The following is a 12,336-nucleotide window of genomic DNA, read 5'->3' as shown; positions in this document are numbered from 1 at the left end:
ATCCATTTTGAGTTTATTTTTGTGTATGGTGTTAGACAGTGTTCTAGTTTCATTCTTTTACAAGTGGCTGACCAGTTTTCCCAGCACCATTGTTAAAGAGATTGTCCTTAATCCATTGTATATTCTTACCTCCTTTGTCAAAGATAAGGTGTCCATAGGTGCATCGATTTATCTCTGGGTTTTCTATTTTGTTCCATTGATCTATATTTCTGTTTTTGTGCCAGTACCATACTGTTTTGATGACTGAGGCCTTGTAGTAGAGCCTGATGGCAGGCAGGTTGATTCCTCCAGTTCCACTCATCTTTCTCAAGATTGCTTTGCCTATTCGCGGTTTTTTGTATTTCCATACAAATTGTGAAATTATTAGTTCTAGCTCTGTGAAAAATACCGTTGGTAGTTTGAAAGGAATTGCATTCAATCTATAGATTGCTTTAGGTAGTATACTCATTTTCACTATATTGATTCTTCCAATCCATGAACATGGTATATTTCTCCATCTATTAGTGTCCTCTTTGATTTCTTTCACTAGTGTTTTATATTTTTCTATATATAGGTCTTTAGTTTCTTTAGGTAGATATATTCCTAAGGATTTTATTCTTTTCGTTGCAATGGTGAATAGAATTGTTTCCTTAATTTCTCTATTTTCTCATTATTAGTGTATAGGAATGCAAGGGATTTCTGTGTCTTGATTTTATATCCTGCAACTTTACTATATTCGTTGATTAGTTCTAGTAATTTTCTGGTAGAATCTTTAGGGTTTTCTATGTAAAAGATCATGTCATCTGCAAACAGTGAGAGTTTTACTTCTTCTTTTCCAATTTGGATTCCTTTCATTTCCTTTTCTGCTCTGATTGCTGTGGCCAAAACTATGTTGAATAGTAATGGTGAAAGTGGGCACCCTTGTCTTGTTCCTGACTTTAGGGGAAATGCTTTGAATTTTTCACCATTGAGGATAATGTTTACTGTGGGTTTGTCATATATAGCTTTTATTATGTTGAGGTATGTTCCTTCTATTCCTGCTTTCTGGAGAGTTTTTATCATAAATGGATGTTGAATTTTGTCAAAGGCTTTCTCTGCAACTATTGAGATAATCATATGGCTTTTTTTTTTCCAATTTGTTAATGTAGTGTATTACATTGATTGATTTGCAGATATTGAAGAATCCTTGCATCCCTGGGATAAAGCCCACTTGGTCATGGTGTATGATCTTTTTAATGTGTTGTTGGATTCTGATTGCTAGAATTCTGTTTAGGATTTTTGCATCTATGTTCATCAGTGATATTGGCCTGTAGTTTTCTTTTTTTGTGGGATCTTTGTCAGGTTTTGGTATTAGGGTGATGGTGGCCTCATAGAATGAGTTTGGAAGTTTACCTTCCTCTGCAATTTTCTGGAAGAGTTTGAGTAGGATAGGTGTTAGCTCTTTTCTAAATTTTTGGTAGAATTCAGCTGTGAAGCCGTCTGGACCTGGGCTTTTGTTTGCTGGAAGATTTCTGATTACAGTTTCAATTTCCGTGCTTGTGATGGGTGTGTTAAGATTTTCTATTTCTTCCTGGTTCAGTTTTGGAAAGTTGTACTTTTCTAAGAATTTGCCCATTTCTTCCATGTTGTCCATTTTATTGGCATATAATTGCTGATAGTAGTCTCTTATGATCCTTTGTGTTTCTGTGTTGTCTGTTGTGATCTCTCCCTTTTCATTTCTAATTTTATTGATTTGATTTTTCTCCCTTTGTTTCTTGATGAGTCTGGCTAATGGTTTGTCAATTTTATTTATCTTATCAAAGAACCAGCTTTTGGCTTTGTTGATTTTTGCTATGGTCTCTTTTGTTTCTTTTGCATTTATTTCTGCCCTAATTTTTAAGATTTCTTTCCTTCTACTAACCCTGGGGTTCTTCATTTCTTCCTTTTCTAGTTGCTTTAGGTGTAGAGTTAGGTTATTTATTTGACTTTTTTCTTGTTTCTTGAGGTATGCCTGTATTGCTATGAACTTTCCCCTTAGCACTGCTTTTACAGTGTCCCACAGGTTTGGGGTTGTTTTGTTTTCATTTTCATTCATTTCTATGCATATTTTGATTTCTTTTTTGATTTCTTCTGTGATTTGTTGGTGATTCAGCAGCGTGTTGTTCAGCCTCCATATGTTGGAATTTTTAATAGTTTTTCTCCTGTAATTGAGATCTAATCTTACTGCATTGTGGTCAGAAAAGAGGCTTGGAATGATATCAAGTTTTTTGAATTTATCAAGGCTAGATTTATCATCCAGGATGTGATCTATCCTGGAGAAGGTTCTGTGTGCACTTGAGAAAAAAGGTGAAATTCATTGTTTTGGGGTGAAATGTCCTATAGATATCAATTAGGTTTAACTGGTCCATTTTATCATTTAGTTTGTGTTTCCTTATTAATTTTCTGTTTAGTTGATCTATCCATAGGTGTGAGTGGGGTATTAAAATATCCCAGTATTATTGTGCCATTGTTAATTTCCCCTTTCATGCTTTTTAGCATTTGTCTTACATATTACGGTGCTCCTATGTTGGGTGCACATATATTTATAATTGTTATATCTTCTTCTTGGATTGATCCTTTGATCATTATGCAGTATCCTTCTTTGTCTCTTTTCACAGCCTTTGTTTTAAGGTCTATTTTATCTGATATGAGTATTGCTACTCCTGCTTTCTTTTGGTCCCTATTTGCATGGAAAATCTTTTTCTAGCCCTTCACTTTCAGTCTGTATGTGTCCCCTGTTTTGAGGTGGGTCTCTTGTAGACAACATATATAGGGGTCTTGTTTTTGTATCCATTCAGCCAGTCTTTGTCTTTTGGTTGGGGTATTCAACCCATTTACATTTAAGGTAATTACTGGTAAGTATGATCCCGTTGCCATTTACTTTATTGTTTTGGGTTCGAGTTTATATACCCTTTTTGTGTTTCCTGTCTAGAGAATATCCTTTAGCATTTGTTGGAGAGCTGGTTTTGTGGTGCAGAATTCTCTCAGCTTTTGCTTGTCTGTAAAGCTTTTGATTTCTCCTTCATATTTGAATGAGATCCTTCCTGGGTACAGTAATCTGGGCTATAGGTTATATTCTTTCATCACTATAAGTATGTCTAGTCATTCCCTTCTGGCCTGAAGAGTTTCTATTGAAAGATCAGCTGTTATCCTTATGGGAATCCCCTTGTGTGTTATTTGCTGTTTTTCCCTTGCTGCTTTTAATATTTGTTCTTTGTGTTTGATCTTTGTTAATTTGATTAATATGTGTTTTGGGGTGTTTCATCTTGGGTTTATCTTGTTTGGGACTCTCTGGGTTTCTTGGGCTTGAGTGATTATTTCCTTCCCATTTTAGGGAAGTTTTCAGTGATTATCTCCTCAAGTATTTTCTCATGGTCTTTCTTTTTGTCTTCTTCTCTGGGACTCCTATGATTCAAATGTTGTGGCATTTAACACTGTCCTGGAGGTCTCTGAGATTGTCCTCATTTCTTTTAATTCATTTTTCTTTTTTCCTCTCTGATTCATTTACTTCTATCATTCTATCTTCTAATTCACTAATCCTATCTTCTGCCTCTGTTATTCTACTCTTTGTTGCTTCCAGAGTGTTTTTGATCTCATTTATTGCATTATTCATTATATATTGACTCTTTTTATTTCTTCTAGGTCCTTGTTACACCTTTCTTGCATTTTCTCAATCCTTGTCTCCAGGCTATTTATCTGTGATTCCATTTTGATTTCAAGATTTTGGATCAATTTCACTATCATTATTTGGAATTCTTTATCAGGTAGATTCCCTGCCTCTTCCTATTTTATTTGGTTTGGTGGGCATTTATCCTGTTCCTTTACCTGCTGGGTATTCCTCTGTCTCTTCATCTTGTTTAAATTGCTAAGTTTTGGGTGGCCGTCCTGTATTCTGGCAGTTTGTGTAGTTCTCTTTATTGTGGAGTTTGCTCACTGTGGGTGGGGTTGTACCAGTGGCTTGTCAAGTTCTCTTGGTTAGGGAAGCTTGTGTCGGTGTTCTGGTGGGTGGAGCTGGATTTCTTTTCTCTGAAGTGCAATGAAGTATCCAGTAATGTGTTATGAGATGTCAGTGGTTTAGGAGTAACTTTGGGCAGCCTGTATATTGGAGATCAGGGCTGTGTTCCTGTGTTGCTGGAGAATTTGTGTGGTATGTTTTGCTTTGGAACTTGTTGGCCCTTCGGTGATGCTTGGTTTCAGTGTAGGTATGGAGGCATTTGATGAGCTCCTATCAATTAATGTTCCCTGGAGTCAGGAGTTCTCTGGTGTTCTCAGGGTTTGGACTTATGCCTCCTGCTTCTGGTTTTCAGTCTTATTTTTACAGTAGTCTCAAGACTTCTTCTATACAGCACCATTGATAAAACATCTAGGTTAAAAATGAAAAGTTTTTCCACAGTGAGGGACACCCAGAGAGGTTCACAGAGTTACACGGAGAAAAAAAAAGGGAGGAGGGAGTTAGAGGTGACCCAGATGAGATGAGGTGGAATCAAAAGAGAAGACAGCAAGCTAGCCAGTAATCACTTCCTTATGTGCACTCCACAGTCTGGACCGCTCAGAGATGTTCATGGAGTTATACAGAGAAGAGAAGAGGGAGGAAGGAGACAGAGGTGGCCAGGAGGATAAAAGGGGGGGAATCAAAAGGAGAAAGACAGATCCAGCCAGTAATCAGTTCCCTAAGTCTTCTCAACCGTCTGGAACACACAGAGACTCACTAAGTTGGGTAGAGAAGAGAGTGGGTAGGGAGGAGACAGAGGCGACCTGGTGCAGAGAAAGGAGAGTCCAAAGGGGGAGAGAGCAGTCAAGCTGGTAATCTCACTCCCAAGTAAAAATGGGTAGGGAAGACTGGGTTCTTAAAGGTAAAAAATTGATAATAAATACTAAAAAGCACAGATTAAAAATTTAGATCAGAGTTTGGAATTTCAAAACTACAGTATTAAAGAAAAGAGAAGAAGAAAAAAAAAGAAAGTGAGGAGAAAAATAAAAAAGTCCCCAAAATTATATATATATATATATATATATATATATATATATATATATATATATGAAGTTTGCTTTTAAAAAATAGGGGTTTTTTTGGTTTTGTTTTTGTTTTGCAAAGTAATAGTAGGTTATAAAAGTGAAAATTAAAGGAGTAATGGAGGACTTAAAATTTTTTTAAAAATTAAAAAAAAAAGAATGATAGTAAAAATATATCTAGGACTTTCTCTAGTGTTGTTGTGGGTATTGTCGGGTCAGTTCATTTTCAGATAGTTCCTTGGTCTGGTTTATATTTCTCAAGATCTATAGGCCCCTTCCCATGTAGTCAGTACTAATGACAGGGTTTTAATCTATTGCTCCTGTCACTTCCAAGGCGGTTCCCTCCGTTTTAGCTTCTTCTGTTTGCTGGTCTCTTCAGTGTCTGATTTCTGCTCTGACACAAAGCGGGCGGTGGTGGACACTTTATTTTAGGCTCACTCGTTCAGTCATGCTATGGGGAGGGAGGGACGCTGCAAACGAATAACACTGGCATGTGCTTGCAGTGTCTCAGCTACACTGGGCCTGCCTCTGCTCACAGCACGTGTGCCCTCCCTGTCCACACTGCTCAGGCTCTAGGTTGCTCTGCTGGGAACTATCTGAGGCTGGCCCTGGGTTGCATGCACCTCCCAGGTCTAAGCTGCTCATGTTCAGGCACTCGGGTAGGCCTCAAAGGCACAGACTCAGTTGGGCCTGCATTTTGTGCCCTTCCCAGGTCCGAGCAGCTCAGGTGATGAGGTGTTTGGCAAGCGTGGTCGCTGCGACTTATCGCCTCTCCCGTCCCTGCTGCTCAGTTTTCTGGGTGTACAACTGGCGCACCTTCTCAGGCAGATGATGACTGTCCAGAACCCCAAGAAGTCTTAGTTAGCAAAGAAGCCTGCTTGCAGTTTGGTAGATAATGTCTCTCTGGGGCTGCAATTGCCCCCTTCCAGCTCTGGCTGCCTGTCGCTGAAGGGGGATGGTCTGCAGCTGGCTAGCTCTGTTCAGTCCTTTGTTCTGTGCGCGGGCCTAGCGGTGTCTTAAGTTAGGGCTGGCTTTGCGCATGGTAGCTATCCCACAGTCTGGTTTGCTAGCCCAAGTTAATTCCCTCAGATTGTCCTTGGGGCATTCAGGCCCCGTCCTTACGCTAAGCCATGCAGCCCGCGCCTCCCTGCCCAGCCCCCGCTTACTAGTGGCAGGTGCAGGTGTCTGTGCTGCTTCTCCACTGGGGGAGTTGCCATTGGGCTGGTAATCTGTGGGTTTTAACTATTTATTTATTTTTCCTCCCTGTTATGTTGCCCTCTGCTTCCAAGGCTTGCCACAGACTTGGCAGTGAGAGTGTTTCCTGGTGTTTGGAAACTTCTTTCTTTTTAAGACCCGCTTCCCGGGATGGAGCTCTGTCCCTATCTCTTTTGTCTCTATTTTTTGTCCTTTATATTTTTTCCTACCTCCTTTCAAAGACAATGGGCTGCTTTTCTGGGTTCCTGATGTCCTCTGCCAGCATTCAGAAGTTGTTTTGTGGAATTTACTCAGCGTTTAAATGTTCTTTTGATGAATTTGTGGGAGAGAAAGTGGTCTCCCCATCCTATTCCTCCACCATCTTCCAAACTGCTTCTTGAGAGGTTGCTTTAGAACCCCTCAGTTCAGTTCAATTGCTCAATCATGTCTGACTCTGCTACCCCATGGACCACAGCACGCCAGGCCTCCCTGTCCATCACCAACTCCGGGATATTACTCAAACTCGTGACCATTGAGTCGGTGATGCCATCTAACCATCTCATACTTTGTTGTCTCCTTTTCCTCCTGCCTTCAATCTTTCCCAGCACATTTCCCCTACACCTCTCCCCTTCATCTATCCCCTGTCCCCTACACCTTTCCCCTACACCTATCTAGTCCAACTTCCCAAGCATTGGAGAAGCATACAATGGAAAGAGAATGGAGTTAGGCCTAACTCAAGGAAGGCTGATCATAAAAATAGTTTTTCAATCAAGGAGTTCCTGGAACTATACTGTTAAAATGTGTTTCCAGAATACAACTCCAAGGACAGAGTGGTTTAAAACATTGGAGAGACAGTAACACAAATTCTCAAACTTGAAGGGTAAATCAAAGCTGATTTACATATTATATGATCTTTCTGGTCCTCTGTCTTTTCGGTATGTTAAGAAAGCTAAATTTTAATTTTATGATGTCATTGTGACTATTTGATATCACTTCAAAATTTTCACAACAGCTTAAATACTGTACAACTAATTTTCATAATCACTGATAATTTTTCCCAAGAGAAGAAGAAATTCAATATAATTTTAAATATTAGTTATCTTCTTCCTAATTTATATTCCACTAGTAAGGCATATAGCTTTCTGAGAACCAACTGCTTCTATATGTAGGCTCACTATAGAGGTATGTAAATACTATAGAATCTTTTCTAATTACTAGAAAACAAGAGACATTCAAATGACATGCTCTCTTTTTTCTGAGATTCTTTGAAATCACTGGGGAAGAATAAAATTTGAATTTAGAAGAATGATGATCTGAATACAAGCTCTGCCTCTAATAATATGTAGATTATTTAGCTCTTTTGAACTTTATTCCTCATCATCAGTGAAATGGAATAATGATAATTATATCTACCTTGAAGAATTGTTGTTAGTGTCAGTAAGAAATACAGGAACAGCTTTATAGCAATAAAATATGAAAAAGTAAAGATGTGATGTGAAGAATGTGAAGAACTGACTCACTGGAGAAGACTCTGATGCTGGGAAGGACTGAAGGCAGGAGGAAAAGGGGATGACAGAGGATGAGATGGTTGGATGGCATCACCGACTCGATGGACATGACTTTGAGTAGGCTCCAGGAGCTGGTGATGGACAGGGAAGCCTGTTGTGCTGCAGCCCATGGGGTCACAAAAAATCGGACACTACTGAGCGTCTGAACAATAACAACAAATAAGTTCATTACACATTCTTAATTAGGCAATGTTAAAAATGGTACGTCAGAGTTTCCTTTTGACTGATTAATATTATCTTCCTAGTTCTCCCCTTAATCAGTGAACTAAACACAATATTTTTCTTGTATTTAATTTATATTTTGTGAAGCTCCTCATTTAAATTAAAAAAAAATTCCTGGATAGTAAAATCCTTTTGTTTTTAGAGAGAAAAGCTAAGACTCATAAAAGTATAGATATTCTTACCCTGTGTGGCTTATTTATTTATGTATTTTCCACTGCCCCAGGTCTTGCTTGCTGCACTCAGGCTTTCTCTAGCCATGGCAAGCAGGGACTACTCTTCTTTGCAGTGTGATGGGGTCGCCTTGCTTTGGCGTCTCTTGTTGTGGAGCACTGACTTAGGCTTGTGGCTTCAGTGGTTGAACAACTGGGCTCAGTGATTGTGGCATGCGGGCTTAGTTGCTTCAGGATATGTGGAGTCCTTCCCGACCTGGGATTGAACCTGTGTCCCCTACTTTGTTAGTCAAACTCTTAACCATTATATGTCCAGGGACATCCCCCTGTGTATTATTTAACTAAATTTTTTTCTGTTTTATTTTGTCTGGGATTTATCTATATATAACCTATTTGTAGGAATCTCCTTTAAAACCTATTTAGAAGTGAAATAAAAGGGTCCAATAACTCTTTCTCATTGTGCCCATTTTCACATTGTCAAAACTATTATAAGTTCTGAGATGATAAAATACTAAAGAAGTTAAGCACAAGAAGAGGAGGACTTTGAAAATAAAGAAGCCTTCATTTGAGACCACAAAGTGCTTTTTACTGTTTTATTTCCACAAAACAAAACAAAAACACCTCTAGGAGACAATTCCAAAAACAATATTGTTGCAATTTATGTCAAAGAGTGTTCCTGATAGGTTTTTCTCTAGGAGTATTGTAGTGGCCAGTCTAAATTTAGGTCTTTAATCTACTTTAGGTGTATTTTATATATGATGTAAGGGAAGACAGTTGAAGAGGGAACCTTTTTTCCACTGTATATTCCTGTCTCCTGGAGACAGTCTTGAACAACTTAGTAAATACAGTCACCCAGTACCATGCTCTGGCATTGCTGTGTGGTCAAATCATGAAAGAAATAACTCCAGTTGACCAGAGTTTGACCAACCAACATTTGTTAAAAGAAACATGGCATGTTGTAGTCTGAGAAGTTGACTCAGCATGTAAAGAATCCTCCTGCAATTCAGGAGACATGAGACAGTAAAGTTTGATCCCTGGGTCAAGGAGATTCCCTGGAGGAGGAAATGGCAACCCACTCCAGTATTCTTGCCTGGAAAAGTCCAGAGGAGTCTGGCACGCTACCATCCATAGGGTCACAGAATCAGACATGACTGAACATATAGCACTTTGGTCTGCTTAGACCATCAGAGAAGCCCTGATTAATAAAGAGTGATGTAATAACATAAGATGACCTGATGTCCTCTAGGTGCAGTGAGGAGCATTGCAAGTATCCCCAACTATCCAGAAAGTTCACATTAACCACTTCACTTTTATGAATAAGAAAAAGGAAGAGGATTTTTGCTTTAAAAAAACAAACAAACAAAAAACAAAACAAAAAAACAACTCTGTTACCATACTATTGTGCTTTTGTAAAAGTGAAGTGACATAACTGAAAACTTCAAAAAAGAAAAAGCTTGTAGTGCTGAAATATAGTGCTGCAGGTCAGACAAGACTACCACATGTTTGACATCAACTTCCAAGGGACAAATTGAATCATTAAGACTTCAGATAATTTTCTTATCTGTAGACCTACACAAGCCACAGAAAACTAAGGCTATTCAAGAACATAGATGGCCATCATCAAAAAGTCTACAAGCAATAAATGCTGGAGAATGCATGGAGAAAAGGGAACCCTCTTACACACTGTTGGTGGGAATGCAAATTTACACAGCCATTATAGAGAAAAGTATGGAGATTCCTTTAAAAGCTAAGAACAAAACTATCATATGACACAACAATCCCACTATTGGGCATATGCCCTAAGAAAACCATAACTGAAAAAAAACACATGCACTCCAGTGTTCACTGAAACACTATGCATAATAGCTAGCACATAGAAGCATCGTAGATGTCCATTGATAGATGAATGGATAAGGAAGTTGTCGTACATACACACAATGGAACATTACTTAGCTTTAAAAATAAATGCATTTGAGTCAGTTTCATTGAGGTGGATAAACATAGAGCCTATTACACTGATTTAAGTAAGAAAAAGAAATTCAAATATAGTATATTAACAGATATATATGGAATCTAGAAAGATAGTACTGATGATCTTATTTGCAAGGCAGCAAAGGAGACACAGATATAAACAACAGACTTGTGGATACAGTGGGGGAAGGGGAGGGTGGGATGATTTGAGAGAGTAGCATGGAAATGTACACATTACCATATGTAAAATGGATAGACAGTGGGAGTTTGCTGTATGACCCAGGGAACCCAAAGCCAGTGCTCTGTGCCAACCTAGAGGGGTGGGATGGGGACTGAGGTGGGAGGGGGGTTCAGGAGGGAGGGATTCATGTCGTTGAATGACAAAAACCATCACCATATTATAGACTAATTACTCTTTAATTAAAAATAAAATTATGAATAAAAAATAGAACAAATGAGTAATTCTAAAATTTCTGGCTTATTTTTAATGGCAAGGAAGCAGTTAGATTTTGCATTTTTCCTTCCTCATTTTGTTGGTGCCTCACTTTTGACTTTTGGTAAATTCATAGGGGAAAAAAAAATCAGCTGCAATTCCTTCACTCAATTGCTCCTTCTCAATGGATCTATTGAAAAAAATTCTATCCCTTATTTGCTTTACCATAGGCTATGGAAAAATAGAAGATCTGAGTCAATGTCCCATAAAAAAACTGATTTTTTCCCCCAAGTAACATGTATGCAGAATTTAGTAAAATAAATGGAAGACTCTGGAGTAAAACATACTCTAAAATCATGAAACTAGGAGATTATAGTTCTTTCCTTTGCCTAATCTGAAACTATGAACATGAACATTGAAGACTCTAGAACATATATTAAAACTTATCAAAATACCTAAAATGTGTCTATGTTAAATAATCAACAAATAGTTTCTGGGATTTTTTTTTTTTCTGTCAATGATCCTCAGAACTTTTTACTCCCACAATTTACAACAGGTACAATTCTACCTGTGTATATAAACCATCACTTTATTGGCATTGTGACAAGCCTAAATTACTCCCCTCTTCAATAAACTCCTTATGGCATTTTTCACCTCTATGTTTCTCACTGTGTAAATAATAGGATTAAACATAGGAGTGAGGATTGCAAAGAATACGGCCACCCACTTGTCTGCAGGGTAAACAGCCACAGGACGTGTGTAAGTGAATATACAAGAGACAAAAGACATTACCACTACTGTGAAGTGGGCACCACATGTAGAAAGGGCTTTGCATCGTCCTTCAGAGCCATGGGATTTCAGGGAGATCAGGATGACTATGTAGGAGATGAGGAGCATGGAAAAAATAAGCAAACACATCCCCCCTGTGTTAGCTGCCACCACCATTCCCAGACTGTAGGTGTCGCTGCAGGCAAGTTCCAACAGTGAGAAGAAATCACACATGAAGTGATCAATGATGTTGGGACCACAGAAGGTCAAGTCCATGGTGAAAAGAACCTGTACAGTGGCACGCAGGATCCCCGCAGTCCAGACCACCACCACCTGGAGCTGGCAGAGCCCCTGTTGCATGATGGCCGTGTAGTGCAGAGGCTTGCAGATGGCCACATAGTGGTCATAGGCCATGACAGTGAGGATGGTGACCTCCATAAAGAGCTGAGTCAGGCAGGCACCCCAGGAGATGGTTGTCCTTTGGTACAGCAGGTAAATGATGAATTTGGGGGTGGTGACAGAGGTCAAAGAGGCATCTAGGAAGGACAAGTGATTGAGGAAGAAGTACATGGGGGCAGAAAGTGTGGGGCTGAGGGAGATGGTGATGACCATGAGCAGCTTGGCCAGCACCGTGAATAGGAAAATGGGCAAAACAATGAAGAGTATTTTCTGCAAGTGTGGATTCTGTGTGAGTCCCAGGAGAACAAATTTGGTCACGTTGTGAGGAGGCATGGGATCCGTTTAAGAACTAATGCATTCCTGGGGCCTGAATTAGCTACAAAATAATAAAAAATGATAGGTTTTAATCATGAGAGAATTATAGTCTGCATCTCTCAGAGAGAAGACTGAGCAGTTGCATGACCCTAGAGCATATCTTTGGCAGTTTTGCCCCATGACCTGCTTCATTTTTTTTCTTACTTCCTTGGTGATGCACATCATGTCTTCAGACACCTAGTGCCTGCCCCCTGTAAAATATCTATAGGACAACATTTGCTGTGTA

General features: G+C 39.1%; 1 protein-coding gene across 1 annotated transcript; it reads right to left on the bottom strand.

Moving 5' to 3' along the window:
• Positions 1 to 11,177: 11,177 nt before the first annotated feature.
• Positions 11,178 to 12,068, bottom strand: LOC139176141 (olfactory receptor 4C13-like). The gene has a single exon (XM_070767591.1). The coding sequence runs from the start codon at positions 12,066 to 12,068 to the stop codon at positions 11,178 to 11,180; it is 891 nt and encodes a 296-aa protein (XP_070623692.1).
• Positions 12,069 to 12,336: the final 268 nt, after the last annotated feature.

Source organism: Bos indicus, chromosome 15, assembly GCF_029378745.1.
Source record: "Bos indicus isolate NIAB-ARS_2022 breed Sahiwal x Tharparkar chromosome 15, NIAB-ARS_B.indTharparkar_mat_pri_1.0, whole genome shotgun sequence".
Classification (NCBI taxonomy): Eukaryota; Metazoa; Chordata; class Mammalia; order Artiodactyla; family Bovidae; genus Bos; species Bos indicus.
The sequence above is the reverse complement of the archived record's forward strand: the minus strand, read 5'-3'. Positions and strand labels throughout refer to the sequence as shown.